General features: G+C 32.4%; 1 protein-coding gene across 4 annotated transcripts in view; it reads right to left on the bottom strand.

The window, feature by feature from the left end:
- The window catches only part of LOC118188290 (uncharacterized), a 104,110-nt gene that overhangs the window by 36,874 nt on the left and 49,812 nt on the right, over positions 1-17,424 (bottom strand). For all 4 annotated transcript variants that reach the window (XM_035358704.2, XM_085818841.1, XM_035358702.2 and 1 more), the window contains exons 7-9: positions 11,075-11,180; positions 4,147-4,191; positions 1,780-1,840 (exon numbers count right to left, since the gene is read on the bottom strand). In XM_035358704.2, coding sequence (XP_035214595.1) covers positions 1,780-1,840; positions 4,147-4,191; positions 11,075-11,180 — 212 coding nt within the window. The remainder of the gene's footprint in view (positions 1-1,779; positions 1,841-4,146; positions 4,192-11,074; positions 11,181-17,424) is intronic.

The following is a 17,424-nucleotide window of genomic DNA, read 5'->3' as shown; positions in this document are numbered from 1 at the left end:
CTTAAGTTTTTTCAATACCTGTGATGTGTTAGGCTTTTCCCTTACCGCCTTACAAGTCTCGTGTCAGGCAAAAAAGTCTATTGTTGTGCACCCTGTTCGGTATATACCTGCAAAAGCTATTTACTTGGTAATCACGGCATATAGAGGAAGTTGGAGAGGCAAGATTGAGTGCCCTTCTCATGTGCCTATCCGTGTGTGTTTTGCCCTGATATCGTCCTGACGTAGCTATCCGCTAAGTAATCCTCGTGATTCTCTCCAGCGTGGTGCGGCGAAGTGATGCATGGAATCTTAACATGGAATGTAAAAGTCGAAGGAGAATTGAAATCTAACAGAGTGTGATGAAACGTCAAGTATACCCACAGCAGTTAACATTGTCAAATTATTCAGCTTATGCTTATGCTTTTTCTCACAAGGTATACGTTCACATGTTCATCTATTTTATTAATTTCAAGGAAAGCACCAATTAAAAACATTTTATTTCACTTACATCCCGTATGTTTCTTTAGCTAGATAACACGCATTCTACAACACAGACAATTCTCAACACTTCTAAAAACCATAAAATTAATATAAATGAATAAAACTTAAACTTTTAAAGGTTCTATAGAAGCAAGCCTATAAAAAAGCGTTCTTCATAGTCCAAGAAGTGAAACAATAGACATTCAGTATTCGTATGCTCCAAAGTTATCTAAGGTGTTCTAAATTAAAATGTTGCTGGCCGTAGACACGTATTAGTAAAAACAGATATATATGCTAAATTTTTAATCCTAATTTAAGAAAAGCACTTTTTAAATCAGGTAAACATTAAAGCAGACTGATATCAAGTTTCAACGGACAGAAATGCTAAAATTAAAAAGTTTTAGTCTCATGGAATTGAGTTTTTAAAAGATCTCTGAACTCCATTCTTTTTTCATCAGCTGAAAGTGGTTGAAATAATTATCAGATCTTATTTTGCATATTACTTACTCACCCACCCAAACAAAAAAACATCTTTAGAATCGATTAAATAAGGAACATGTTAACTAATTGTAATTTTATTCGGCGGCAGGCAGCAGAAAATTATGCATTCCCTGATATTTTTTTTATAGTTGTCATGCAACTAATCTTAGTCTCAAAGTTACCTTAATTTATTCATTTTTAAATCTAAAACTATGTGTCACCAACCACTCGAGAAACATAAGTCGTCGAATCATTTAGAAATATCTTATACATTTCTCATTTTGCATCGTTTCTGTAAATATAAATTCTCCGAATATTCCTGATGAGACAAAGTTTATCACAATAATTCAAATGCTTCACATAGCGTAGCTCATTAAATTTCAATACGGATCCCATATGTTCTATATGCAAACGTCGGACAGAAATTTTAAATCCAGAAATGTAATTACTAGCATACTCGGGTACTTAAATATATTTATTGTTCTTGATCATTTTTTTAACCAATGGCTGATTCCCAGCTGACTTCGGCTTGGCCACTACTAAGGCTAGAAATGGTGGTCACTTTATTAAGAAAGCACCTAATAGGTGGGCCACCTTTGCCTCCTATGAAAGGGTGGAAAGTTACAACCATGCCTTCTCCGGGATTCGAACACGGGCCCTTTAGTATCGCAGTCGGCTTCCCTAACCACTATACCGTCTGGGCGGCTCTTGATCAAATTTATGACCTGAAAGTTCTGATATAATTCACATATTAGTGTTTTAATATTGAATGAGTTCACATTTTTTAAGCTTAATAGAAATATATATAGCTTTAACGCATTGAGCGAAAAAAATTCTTACCTTTCTGCTAAATCATAAAACTTGTAAAGAATATGAAACTTCAACAATCTTGTCAGACGAGCTGAAAAGAATTAAAATCATTGTAATCTTTCGAATAGTTCATCTATAAAGGAAAGAAAGTCTTTTAATTAATCGAAGTAAGGCATTACAATAAATAATTCAATATAAGCCATTTGGTAAATTTAATTAATTAATCCGTTTTTCATAAATCAGATTTAACTATTTTAATCCCCAAAATTAAAAATGACTAAATGATTTATGCATTATTTTATACAAAATAACGGCTAAATAATACTCAAATGCTGATTTTACAGCAATTATGATTTTTTTATTATTTCATATTTTAATTCAGAAAAATTTCAGACATTCTTAACATGATGCATAGAACATTCTATATTATTACTAGAATAAATATATATATAAAAGCTTTCCCTTCATTAAATGAAATTTTTTATTCATTTGTTAATTCAATACATTCTATTACGCAGACGGCAACTCGATAGTAAATAAAGTAAATCGTAAAATTTCTTTATTCATTTCGCCCAGTGACACCTGCCAGTTCGTATGGGTGATAAACGTCTGATAGCGTAACATAGCGTACCAATCCAAAATTTTGCAAAACTCAGCCACAAACGAAAACGCTCTCTAGTATCTGAGTGGGTTATTTGTTTTAAATTATTTGAATCATTTATTGATTGAACAATGGACTGACTGCAGCCGACATGAAATACTTTACGACAGTCATCGCCATATCGTCGATCGCGAGCTCCTAGTAACTCGCGGATACATTTTCGGTAGATCGCGCTAACGCTCCGGTTGACTAAAATCTTGATTCCTCCATTGAGCTGACAACTGCTTGTTTCTCCTGCCCAACTGCCATTGTCAGCCTCATCTCATAGTTGATTGTATATACGCGTGAAGTTTGCATGCTATGTTTTTCGTGTGTATATTAGACATTTGGTAACTTGGATAGTTTGATTTACACATCGGTACCAAGCTAAGTCTGTTCTAAAGATGGCATATTCAAGCAAAAAGCTTTATCAACTTCATTCGGAATGGTAAACCGATTACTTTTTTACCCAGGTAAAATGTGTGTGGTTACTGCGCTATGCAAGTGTATCAGTTAGAAAAAAGTAGTGAATTCAAAAAACGCTTCCAAGATTTCAAAGAATTTCAATTTTTTGTCAAAGTGCCTTTTATAGAGATTAATGCTGAAGAGTTTTGTACTTGTGTTATGGAGAATTTTGATTTCCGAGAAAGTAATGCTGCAGTGGAGTTGGTACTGATTGATTTTCAAGATGATATATCTGTAAAATCGCTTTCTTCAGGCCCTGAAAATATTTGGCCTCTTGTTCCTTAAGAAAGATACTCAAATTTTGGTCCAGGTTTGAACGCGAAGACAATATTTAGCTCTACATATCTGTGTTAGATTCCTTTTTCCAGTATGAAATTTAAAATTAAGTACAAAAACAGACTAACTGATGAACATTTCGACAACTGCATTCGAGTGGCAGCCATTATCTACTACCCCAACACTAAAAACTTGTTGATGACAAAAAAGAGTTCCATCCTTCTGATTAAAGTTAATAAGTCTGATAAAAAGATCTGTCATTACATTTTTATTTATTAGTAACTTCACTTCAGTTTCTTTCCTATGCACAATTCAATTTCAGTTTCTTTTTGTTATATACAGTTTAATTAAAATTGATTTAATATTTACTATAAATGTAAGTTTATAGGCAATAAACACATGTAAGATTTCTGTAAAAAATTGGTACTTCTTTTGGATGGTAGGATTTAAAAATGGTATAGATGCTTCATACGTTTGGCGACCACTGCTTTAAAATATATTCCTGTTACAAATAAACTGCCGAACTACAAATAAGAAAAAAAGAAAACGGTGACCCTCCTCCCAAAAAACCGCTAATGAAGAAATTTATTTGATCAAATATCGTCAGAGAGAAAAAAGAAAATCGAAAGGGTCCTTACAGAAAATGAAAAAATTTCTAATATTTTAATGAACCACTTTTATGTAATTAAAAATAAATATAACTTACAATATACCTAATCGATAATCATAAATATTTGAAATGTTATTGTAAATACATATTTCTAATGCCATATAGTACGCATCTCAGCAGAGAGATCTTTTTTTAATTTATTTTATTTTAAGCTTATTTATTATTTTTTAATTATCTGCTTTACTCATTCGACACTTAGCATAGCCGGACAAATACATAAATAAATTAATACTTATGTAATAAATCACTTTAGCAGATTGACTAACCTAAATATTTTCACTTTATCTCTAAATAACGAAACGAAAAATTCAGGAAAAATAAAGTAATTGAACTAAATTATTCTTACCAGCACCAGCTGTGCATAAAAAATATTTACAACAGCCTACTGCGTCTGAAAAAAAAAATGAATGAATGAGAAAGACAAGTAATACTTTACTTTTTAATTTCAAAATTATCTTATATATTTTTTCGATTTATAAACACTTAATAAAATAAAACCCATTACACAATTTAGAACTTTTTTCATGTTTAGAAAATTTTAGTATTTTTATCTCTTGCAGTTTTTTTAGCTTTGCATAGAATATCGCATTTAGGAAATGATTAAAGATGAGATAAGAAAGAAATCTAAATATGCACAAATTTGCAAACAAACATCACTGTTTTACAATTTAGTATTGCATAAATGTTGTTATTTCTAAAAGAGAAAAACTTACGGAAATAAAATGCATTACGAATTGGGTCCATATAAAGGTTTTATTATTGTTGTTTTCGTTTTTAAAAAGCTTTTAAGATTTTTTAATTTGTTAACTGTAACTTCAGTAAGTTACGAGATTAGTAGCAAATAGTATTTTGAATGATAAAACAAATAAAATGCGAAGAGACAAGTCATTGTAAAATGATAAGAAATGCAATCCCTTCTTATTTCTGATGCTTCAAAAGTTCAATACGTAATAAATTCTTCAAATCTGACATAGTTGATGATATTGCGTCATGCCAGAGGGAAATAAAATGCATTCCCATAACAATAATAGCTATGAGTCATAAAGCAGAAAACAACTGGATAGTAAGAACTGACAAAATGGCGTAAATATACTAATCTTTAAGAATTTTGCCTCAATTCATTAATAAATAATATTGAATGTACAGAGTTGGCGCCAAAGTCGGTGCAGCCGCGCCGGACAGCTGAATATTTTTAATTTTGAGAAGCTTCGAGCAGAAATGGTAAAACTTTTAGAATTTAAGAGAGGCTTTGGGCACCAGAATTTAGGGGTGATAAAGAATTTAGGATTTAGAGAAAGACTGGACAGAAGAATTTACGCCCCACCAGATTGCTCCGAGCGGTAAAGTCCTGTGAATGTATCTAGCCATTATCATAGCAGCCGTGGATGATGCTAATATTTAAATTTTAGGAACATATATTGTATGGTATTTTTCCTTCCTTACGTCGTGCATTCGTGGTGTAAGTGGAAACGCTTCCGGTTACCAATCGGAAGGTTCAGAGCTCGAATTCTGGCTAGGGCATTGTTTTCTCTTTCCTTATCTCAAAAATTCTAAATAACTTTATAAATGGCGTCCAAACTAAAATGGTTGGGACGATAGGCCTTCACCAGCACGATTTGGCTATTGGGTCTCCTCCTTCCCATTCGCTTCTAAGTGGGGCAGGATGTAAGATTTTTCTCCCTCCTTATTATCTTGTTGATGTATTGGAAATTAGGTCCGGCTGGCAATCGGGAAGTTCGAATCCCAACGAAGGCATTGCACATTTATCCATCATCCATGCTCCAAATAAATCCCCAATAGTGTCTACAGTATAATGTTACAAACTGCTATATAGTTGACTGGTAGTGTAATAATTAACAAATTATAAGATAACATTTATATACATTAATTCGAAATTATTTGAAAATTTGTGTACTCCTTTTTATTTTCTATCTCTTTAATTCATTATTAGTGAACAAATATGTGTGTGTGTGTGTGTGTGTGTGATGATGGCAAAGCCTCGAGGGCTATCTGCCTAAGAGGAGGGATGCCTTCGTGGAGGACTTTTTAAGGAAAACTGGTTCGTATACACGTTACACATGGGGAAAACCACGAAAACGCCCATGCAGCCAGCCCGTTCGCGGGATTCAAACCTCGGACCGAACTACCAGTGTTCAGCAATTTTACCGCTCGGCCGCTGGTGGGCAGTGAACAAATATGAATCAACTTGTAAAGTATTTTCTCCATTTTCACCGGAAGCCTTCGTGGCGGAATTGGAAACACGACGACTAGCTGTCAAAAAGTCCGGAGTTAGAATATTGGCGGAAACAATGCACATTTCTTCTGTGTCTTGCTTTGAAAAAGTAAAAGACTTCACAGTGTGCTCGAACTAAAATATAATGCAAGATTAATTTTTAGATTAATTTCTTTCAATGTTATTCTATTTAATTTTCGGTGTTAGCTAAGATTTTTCTTTTTAAGAAATTTTCAAAAAGTTTTTACAGTATTATTATTACTAAGAATAGTTTATGTCTAAGAAAGCGCATCGTCATTTCTTGCTTTTATTCCCAATGCAATCCTTTCCAAATGTTATTACCGTCTTCTTTGTGACAAAATGCTGGGAATTTTCATTTAGTTCACTGTAGATTCCATCAGCCTTTTTCATTCTCTCTCTCTTTCTTACATTGTCTTTCATTTTCTAAAACTTACGTCTCCGGAATAAAGTTTAAGTAAAATCCAATTTAGGGAAATATAGAATTAAAAGCAGAAAGGAATCGTATTACTGTGTTATAGAAAACAATGTAATATTTCAAAGATTTTTCTGCTTCTTAGATTAGATTACCGGTGAGCATTTAGGAAGGCAGGAAATTAATTACTACTTCTTTACTCTTAAATCGCATCTCAACACAGGAGCTGCAGTGTAAAAAAAATCAAAAATTTGACTCCCCATACTAAAATGACTTCCAAGTATTACTTGTATATATTAAATATTATTGTAAAAATGTATTTTTAGACAAATAAAACTAAAAGTTATATTACATTGGAAATTTTTGTTTAGAAATCGTAACTCAAATGCTAATTATTGTAACGATACCTTATTACAAAAATATATTAGGCATTAATTTAAGGGATTACATAAAAAACTTACTCCATTCATAATGCACAACATACCTTGCATTAGTTCTATTTTTTCGTTTAATGAATGAGAATGATACTTAAAACTAAAGTCAATTTCTACGAAATAAAGAGAAATACCTAACATTATAACCATTCTCACCTTTGAGTTAATTTCGTTATTTAAGGTTGTTTCTTCATTTCCTTTAACCCTTTGTTACATCACGCTCACTCTAGTAGACAAAAGTTTAAATTTGTTTATTCTTCTGTAAATGCCTTAACAGATTCCATTCCTGTGTTTATTCATTTTATATTATTAGAACTTTCAGCTGTCGATCATATATGGCTGTATAGTATCACTAAGTAAGGCAATGCTATTTGGAAAATGGCTGCTACTTTTGTTTCTAAGTTAGTGCAATTTCTCATAGTAAACATTATATAATATTGCTTACATTTTTATACTGCCATTTCTTATTCGTAATTAGTAATTTTAGGCATTTTATTTTAAATGTCAGTTTGAGAAAATTGCGGAGTGGGTAGATAAAGATCTACCGAAAAGAGTGAATTGAAACCCAAATGTACTGCTTATCAAGCCAAAGCACCACTGGAAATGTTTATGTTTGTCAAGGAATTTCTAGAACATTTGACATTTGAATCCAATAGGTACAGGTTATAAAATCGTAGCAAAATGAATTCAATCACAATCGACGAAATGAAGGTATTTTGGGGGATCTGTATGTACATGTCAGTTGTAGATTTACCATTTAGAAGATGGTAATGTTCACTGCAAACAAGGCAGGAAATGATTTCAAAAGCAATGACCGTAAATTCGTTGGGAAGAGATTTGTATGCACGTACGTAAATGCATGCTGTTCACTGTAGTGAACAAACTGCAGCAATTATTTAAAACGAAATTTGAATAAAATTAATTTTTTTTATTATTACTAAGGTTAATTTAAGTAGAAAAAATATAAGCATTTTCGTTTAACTTCTCTAGGTTATTTGTATGCAAAAAGGGTTAATTTTACTTCTTAGATAATGGATTTTTTGTTGCTGCAGACGTTTAACCAATGTGATTTGATCTTGTCTTAGTGTATATTTAATGCTTCAACGCTACTAGAGTGCGATAAAAAAATAAATGCTTAATGTAACACCAGTATGGTGAGCAAAGTTGTCTAGCAAGTAATATAATTTATTTAGTGCCAAGCGACTAGTTTGACAAAAACCTTTCATATGCGCAACGGCTAAATAAAAACAGATGTGTGTGTGTGATTATGGCAAGGCCTTGAGGGCTATCTGCTTAAGGGGAGGGATGCCTTCGTGGAGAACTTTCTAAGGGAAACTGGCTCGTATACACGTTACACATGGGGAAAACCACGAAAACGCCCATGCAGCCAGCCCGTTCACGGGATTCGAACCTCGGACCGAACTACCAGTGTTCAGCGACTTTACCGCTCCGCCCCTGGTAGGCCCTAAATAAAAACAGAATAGAAGCGAAATAAAGATCTTTACCATGTAGAATTATAATGAATTTGCTGGCGTCTGAAAGCAAGCTCAGCCATTGTGTCTTAATCTGCTAAACTATTATTAACTATTACTATTATTATGCTAAACTAAATATTGGCATTCTTTAAAGAAAGTACTATCAAGACGATAAAGCACCTAACATAGCTTTCTTTCATTGGCCACCACTGCCCATTCTCTTCGTTTTCATGATAGGAAACATATTAAGGAGAAATTATAGATTATTTTGCGGTTTCATAAAATTAGCAGTCTTAGTTTTAGACCATGTAGGTGGTAATCATACCATAAACTTGTTTTGAGAGAATCGATGAAAGGCGCATGAGCAAATCAAAAATATAGAAATACCTAGTAAAATAATACGTAAACTGGAAAACACCTTTTTACTTGAAAATGTAATTTAGGCCTTATTATTTATATTTATTGCGTGCTAAGAAACTTGTGAAAGTTATAGGAAGAGACAACCGTTGCGTACCGATCTACATTAGCGTAGATTAAAATATTCATTAAAGAAATAGAAATAAAGTCATTGTACAGTGTTATAATTAGGAAAAGATAGCTTCAAAATAACTTCTGAATTGAACAGTAAGAGTTCAAACACTGTCAATACGAAAACAATGGGAAGACAATTCCACAAGCAAAGATAAAATGATTAAACTTTCCAACCCTTATTCCAACCTGTGACCATGAGTTACGTGCTTTTTATCTGGAGTGCCTTTTGCCAATAATGAAGTACGACAGAAAATTGACATGGCATTCTACATACCATAACATTGCGTTGCAAGGTTACATCATAATCAAAGTTTGTAGCATTTTCAATGATCAAGTCCATTCTTTGTGCCTTTTCCTGCAGAAAAAGTAGTAGTAGCTCCTGCAGTGTGCACTGTTTTCCTGTAGGAAAACACCCATTTATTACGGTTTTAAGTTCAAGCATCTTACATTGCCTAATGGATCGTATTATAATTCCATGATATTATAAGCATTCTGATACGATAACCATCCCTCATGCCTCCCCTCCATGCTCTGAAGGAAAATGTCCGAACTCATTATACATATCTGACATCTTTATAAGAACCTGGGCAACTTTTGCAGAGAAAATAGTATATCTTTCGTTATCCAATACTTTTAAGATTTATAGTTGCATATTCAGAAGAATTTCTAAACGGTTTTAAATACATAAAGCAAGAAATTAATTCTCGTACGCAATGTTTTCTTTTTTTTTTTTTTTTTTTTTTTCAATCCTTGCAGAAAGAATGAAATCATACTGGCTGATACGTTTTGAGCCCATCTTCAGTTTGCGCCAGTCTTACGAATCTGGGAATGTTAATTGCGAAAAACGAAACTTTATTTTATGAAACATCGAGTTTTCTTCTCTAAGTTTTGTATTAAATTACTTTAATTTCACTTACGTGTTCATATACACAAAGATATATATCTATACCTTTTTAATAAATCATGAGTGGAATAAATTTCAAAATGTGAAACTGTTTTTGGAAGATTCATGTACGTTTTGTACGTTTTCAGTCAATGAAATTTAACAGTTCAAACATAATAAATACCCCTATTAGGCTTAATGTTACTGCATTCACTAGCATGCTGTTAGCAATAAACTAACAGACTTTTACAATCACTATTTCTAGCTATGCACTATTGTTTTATATCTTTCCTCTTAGAACAAACAAGGAAAGACAGATTTATTCCCGCGTTTAGTTGCTTTGATACTTCATAGAAATGTCACTGTTTTTTACTAATCGATTGATCAAAGCACAAAAGATGCATTGTATGGACTCATGACTTTTCAGCTGTTTAAATTTGGCACCTTATAAATTGTTGCTCCGGAGTATTCATCAAAGTAATTACCCATGCCATTCTTACCATATTACAACACAGAACTGTTGTAGTGATGCACTGCAGGGCTTAAAACAAGGTAGGGGCATGGAACTGATTATCACTTTGATGTACTTATTATGGTAAGCGCACACATAGAGTACCCGAACCAGCAAATTTCGTACTTTTATCTATCAAATGATATTTGACTGTTTGAGAAATGACAATTTTGCATGCAAGTAAAATTTTCTTTCTTTTTAATAAAGTTGCATTTCTATAGACAGATTGAAAAAATGAGATTGCGAGATAAAGCTCTCAGTAAAAATACACTTTCTCCGAAACAATTACTTAATCTATCAGAATGATAAATTATAGATACCCATTCGTAATATTTTCTTCCATATTAAAATAATGAATTTAGTAAATGCATTATTGGAATAACGTGTAATCTAAATTTTGACCTTTTCTTTTTTTCCAACAAGTTATTTATCCTAGAGACTGCAACCAATTAAACAGAGAAGTTACAGTATGAAAACACACGCAATATAAGGCAGAAACTCAGCTTGGTAGTTATCAAAAATATATCTGTAGATAGTTTTCAGTTTCCTTGTTAAGAAAATTGAGAGAAGTCATTTGAACCTACAGGTTTAACGATTTACTGGCATATATTTCACTCGTGACACGGAGCCATTTTATTGAATTAAGGAAATCATTTATTAGCATGTCATTCGATAGGTTTTTATTTACATATCATTATTCAATAAAATCTTACATAATTATCAAATATCCGCAACTTTAAACAGTAATAAATGTAAGAAAAGAATGTTTCTTACCTGGAAGAAGAGACAGAATCATTTGACTAGGAAGTACAGAAATTACGTCTTGTACGAAATATGTTTGGCTCACGTAATATTGGCGAATTTTACAGGGGTCAAACACCTAGATTCAAATTTAAAATAATGTTGATATATATTTTGATTTTTTATGGCTTCTTTTTTTAGTAAATGAATAGAAATGAATTATGAAACACCGGAAAAAAAATTGTGATTTTAAACTTCCTAATTAAATCTTTTTGATATTTTCAGAAACAGAATAGATAAAAATACTGGGTAGTTGTTCAACAAGTTGTTTCAAACTTTTTCAATAGCTTTCAGCAAATAATTTTGACACAAAATGTTGTAAAAACGGTTTAATAATATTCCATAAGTTAGAAATGTAAATTTTTTAAGTTAATACATTATGAAGAACTAGAAATGTAAATTCTAAGTTTATATATGATGAAGAATTAGTCATAAGGCACACGACTGAAGATCTGTATTTCACGTTCCTTCATGCATGCGAAAATCTTGTGAACAAACCCGAATACAGGATTACTCATAATTCTGCGAAACATTTTAAAAATTCACAATAAATAAACTGCGCAAGCAGTGTCAAACTTCATTACGCTAAAATATACGTAAATTCATTAAGTTTTTTTTTAAACCCAAGAAAGCCTATTAGCGTAGAAATATGATTTTATGCTAAATCACCACAAATGCTCCGTTTCAGTTTTTATTCGAATCTGTTGCCTTTCGGTAAAATGTAAGATATTTGTCTTTTATTTTGAATCTGTCTGTTATGCTTAACAAATTAAGCTATTTGAAAGCAATAGATGCAGTTCTAAAGAATATTCGTTTCTTACATTTTATTGTATTGATTCATATAACAAAAAGTGCTTTCAATTTATAATCTGCCTAATTAAAAATCTCAATATTTTCATAGAATGACGTTATATATTTTTTATTATTAATTTCATATTTTTAAAACTGTAATGAATTTTTGATTAACAAACTTAACTATTTGAAAGCGGACAGCGTCAGCACTGTGCGGAATAAAACCTTTTTGTCTCAAACACGCCTGAATGTCTATCGGAAATTCTAAAGATATGCTGTTTTTAAATATATTGTTATTTTGTTAGTAAACTGAATATTGAGTGTCATAAGTGAAAATAACGTGATATTAAACAAATAAAGTTAACACACAAAATGTTAATAATGAAAAGACAAAAAACGTTTTGTAAGACGTCTTACTATGAAAACTAAATATTGATATCATAAAGTGAGAGAAGCCTGGAAAAAAATGGGAAATGTATATGCCAACACTTAACACTGCATCAGGAATTGTAAACATATGCTGCTTTTAAAACTTTTGTAATTTTGCTGTTCCACTGTATACGGCGTATGCAAGTGCGAAGAAAATGATGCTGAATAATAAAAACTAAAAAGAAAGGAAATGTGTTAACAGGAGTGAATGCAACAGTAGATTAGAAGACTGCGAGCTCAGCGAGAGCGTAAAAAACCTTAACAAGTAAAACCTTGACAAAACCCCTTAACAAAAACCTTGTAGAGACATTAGGTATTTCGGAAGCAGGCAAGATGAAAAATTAGCAAATACCTTCGCCGGGAATCAAACCACGGCCCTCTAGAATACTGGCCCAGCGTGCTAAACCACTACACCACGAAGGCGCGCTATGAAGGCGGGAAAAATACCTTATATACTCCTCCTTTTAAAAGGCGACTTTGGTTTTCAGGGGCCCAATCGCCAAATCCTGGGTGAGGAGAATCATCATCCAACATTCTTTTAGTTCGGGCGCCACTGTACAGACATTAGAATTTTTTGAAAGCAGGTGTCATGAAAAATTAGCAACGCCTTCGCCGGGAATCGAGCCGCGGACCTCTCAATTACGCGCTGAGCGTGCAGACAACTACACCAGGAAGGCGGGAGAAATACCTTATAACCATAACAAACTTTCTGGATGACCATTAAAATCTGAAACCTTTCAGATTTTTTAAGTCTTTTTTAAAAATAATTCACAAATATTTAATACGTCTACCGTTGCTGAAACGGTATACAATTATTCATCATTGAATAATTCTCATGGACACAAATCAAAGCTGAGTAATAGCATAGTTGTATGAAATTACTTATGACAACTCTTTCAACAAAATAATTTTTGGGCTCACTACGGCAGAGGCAACAGAGACCAACCCTAACTCAATTCAGATAATAACTCATTATTACAAGAAATTTTATTTGCGAGGGTATCTCAATCAAAATTTGCCATAAAGATGGATAGGACGTGCAACGTGAAGAACGATGAAGTCATGCGTTATTACGATGGGCATCCTTGTCTTCATGTTTTAATGCTATGATTTTTTATTTTGTCGTGGTCGTCGTAGAGATTTCTTATAGAGAAAGTCGATATCGTTGTGCAGCCACTCATATCCTCTCTTGTTAATCTTCACGATCTTCACAACCGTATATTTCTTTGATGGTGTTATCTCATGGTATATAAGTATAAATTCATGTTTAACTCTCTAATATTATTTTTAATCTTATTAAAGGAAGCAAGAAAGTACTATATTTTATGGTAAATGTACTAGACATTAAAGATTTGTAAAAAGGGTTAGTTCTAGAACTAAAGTGCTAAAAGTCAGTCCTCCTGGATAGCATGCTATTCTTAAGCGAAGTCGATGAAAAAACAAAACTTCTAGTAATGCTTAACTGAGCATACGAAATTGTAACGGTATGTACTAGAAAATTAATAAACCATATTTAAATCTTAAAAATCTTAATTATTATATATGGTAGACATAATATGATATATAACAAAAAGCATATGCTTTTGAAATATTAACACACTGAGCACTCTAAATTGCATTTTGTAGTATTTTAACAGCAAACAATTTTTCTCGCAAACATCTTATGCAAAATATAAATCAATTACTTTAAGCTTTTAAAATAAATTATACCTCCATGCAAAATCTTCTCAGTTCAATGCTAATAATACAAATTTACCAATGTGCGTGCAGATGATATTTATTTGAGCCTAAACGACCACTCAGAGTCTAATAGACGCATTCAGGAGACAGGTGTATTGACTTTATTGCGTCATTTGGGTCGAGCATCTTTTTGTAGGATGAGTTATCTCAAGAAATCGCGACGACCAAACAGCAAGAAAGTAAACAACAAAATTCATAAGGATAGCTAATAGATGCGTAAATCAAAAGCAAGCATGCAGCTCGCACATGAAATATGATAATGCGTTTATGCTCTAGTCTTGTAGTTGCCGAATTTTGTAAAGCATTGTTTAAGTACTCAGAGTTCTCCAAGAACTTAATACACATAGCATTAGATTCGAATTATATTTTACCTGGCGAAATAAAAATGTATCGTATTTTGTCCACGTACAGCTCAACAACAAAACATCACAGAAATTATTACACACCTCTTATCTGTGAGTTAATATTGCATCGAAGTCCTTAGAATAAATACTAGATAGAAGCTATATTATTTGTGTTTATTTACATATTTTTATATTGTACTTTTACTGAAATCATTACATTGGGGTATAATTTTCTTTTTATCTGCTAAATCTGCAATAGCCATTACAAAAAAAATTCTGCATTCTTTTTAATTCCTCTGTTAATTGTTTTACCTTTTTTGTGCTTATTATCCCTCATTTTTACGAAATATTTTGCCTTAAATGGCAACCCAAACTCAACATATTGCAACATAAAAAATTTTCATGTTTTTTCGTTCATGTGTTTTCTTAATGAAACAGTTCATGGTTTTTCTCCAACTGGGATATTTTTTAAATATTCTGCAATCATACTCCGTTATAGATAAAAATTGGGTCTAGAGGCAAGAAAAATTTACTTTGCAACTGAAACAATTTATCTGTCGTTTGCTTTATTTAAGTTAAAATTTCGCTCAACTTATTTACTCCATTCGCCTTACTATCCTCAATTAGTGTCCCAAGCTACAGATAACTATAAGCTCTCCTTTGTCCCATTCACGAGTATTCATAGCCAGTTTATTTGATTATAGCAAAGAAAGCGAGGGCTATCTGTCTATGAGTATTCGTGAGTATTCGTGGCATTGTTCTGATGGCTATAAGCCCACCAGCGGCCGAGCGGTAAAGACGCTGAACACTGGTAGTTCGGTCCGGGGTTCGAATCCCGCGAACGGGCTGGCTGCATGGGCGTTTTCGTGGTTTTCCCCATGTGTAACGTGTATACGAGCCAGTTTCCCTTAGAAAGTCCTCCACGAAAGGCATCCCTCCCCTTAGGCAGATAGCCCTAGTGTGCTTTGCCATAATTAAATACTACACCACATCTGATGGCTATATGCTTGGGCATGCGGTAAAAAAATAATAATTTTATCTATTTGGTTACTAGAACTTATATGGGTTTGGAATTGAACGAATAATTCTTCGCCCTTGAGAGAAATATTTAGCTAAATAATTTCATAATTTTTCTTTTTATTTCTTTTTTTATTATTATTTTCATTTCTTTTTAAATTTAATTGTTAAAAACATTGTTTTTTGTAGATTTTCCTTTTCTCGTTAATATTGCTTTCGTTTAAATTTACTTGGTAGTTTTTATTTTTAATACTTATCAAATTGTCTGTCTCAGCTTCTATTCTTCAATGTTTACGTTTAATTATTTTTGCTTGTTTTATATAATTCCTTGTGTTGTTTAATTTTTTAATTAACAACGCAGTTGCAATATTAACTGTAACATCATGAGGTATTTCTGCATCCTGCCTTAAATTTAAGCAATATATTTAAGCAACCTCACGATTTTAAGTTTTATTAACAGTCAAAATTCAGAGGAACACTTCTGCTTACCCTTTGATTCATGTCGCATAATATTCACTCAAAGTATTAAATCGGGCACAAGAAAGTTTAGAAGCTGGAGAAGATATACGACTCTGCGTAGCTTTAACGGATGAAGAGCTGGTTTGCTGTTCTTAATTGCTAGTCTCGATCTACTTAATATTTATCGGTGGCCACATTAACTCCTGTCGATGATCTAAAATAGCGGCTTTTCAGTAATAAATTTGTTAAGGGCAAATCAGGTGTCTTTTAGCGAGGGTTTGATTTTATGTTAGTACACTAAAAAGCAAGTCACCTGTTTCTTACCAGTTACTGTCTATAAATAATTCAAAACATAATAAAATTAATTCTCCATGTTTTCTCTTTAGTTGTAACCCACCAGTAGTTAAATAAAGTGTGTATAATTTCACTCGGTGCTTGGTTAAATTGCTTGTAATCACAACAGTAATTCAACGACATGTAGAATATTCCTTTTAACAAACTACGTTTAGAAGAATTTAGTTTTAATAACAGTTTAAATATAAGCATTACAAAAAAAATGGATTTCCTTCCTGCTTATTTACATAATTACTCAGGAACGTTGGCTTAGATTCACACATTTGTGGCGATTTTGCAAAGATTCATATATAAACAATCTTAGAACAAATATGTTCAAGCTGATAGCCCTTTTGTTGAACTATTATGTTATATCTTGATTTCCAAGATAAAAGTCCTTTTCTTAAAACATCAAGGTTGATTTTTTTTCCACTCCTTCTTCACAATCTTCCAGAATCCATCATATATTTTGGGATGCCGCTTATAAAGGGCTTGTTTTAATAGTCTAAATGCACAGTAATCTAAAGGAGACACATCAGGGAACTTGAGTTGGATGCATTTAAACGGAATAGCTTCAATTCCGGTTTCATTTCCCATTTTTTCAAAACATAGAGCAGTAGATTTAGAGATAGGGCTTGGAGCCTCATCCTGATGGAATTTAACACGGTGAATATTGTTTGGATAAAGAGATAGAATTTCTTCTTTAAAAATAGGTGTTAAAACATATTTCGGATAGTAATCCGAATAAATTTTGAGATTTTTTTCTACTTTCCTTATTTTAAGTTTTCTGTCATAAGAGAATCCAGTAATAACTATAAAACCTTTAGAAAAACTTTCCTTGTTTTCTCTAAACCCAAATATTACGTCTTTTTCTTCTCTTTTTCGGTAATAAATCGATCTTTTTCTATTGCAGTCATATCAGTTGGCAATATCATATCATAACATATCAAGCCTCATCAATTGTAATTAGATACGTATTTCCATTTTTCATCTGCCAAATAATTTTCATACAGCAATTTGCACATGATTTTACGCTAAGAAACATGTTTCGGCGTTAGGCGGTGAACATCATTTATTTTTATTTATTTTATTTCATTAGCTTTAAGTCAGATTTTATAATTTTGTTCACAGTTCCTATAAAGATATTTAAAGATTTTGCGCTAGTTTTTTCGGGTGTTGGATTTTCCTTTAAAACATGAGATGCGACTT

The sequence above is a fragment of the Stegodyphus dumicola genome, chromosome 6, assembly GCF_044657685.1.
Source record: "Stegodyphus dumicola isolate Sdum_Otavi_A_Nest chromosome 6, ASM4465768v1".
Classification (NCBI taxonomy): domain Eukaryota; kingdom Metazoa; phylum Arthropoda; class Arachnida; order Araneae; family Eresidae; genus Stegodyphus; species Stegodyphus dumicola.
This window is presented reverse-complemented; position numbering and strand designations above follow the sequence as displayed.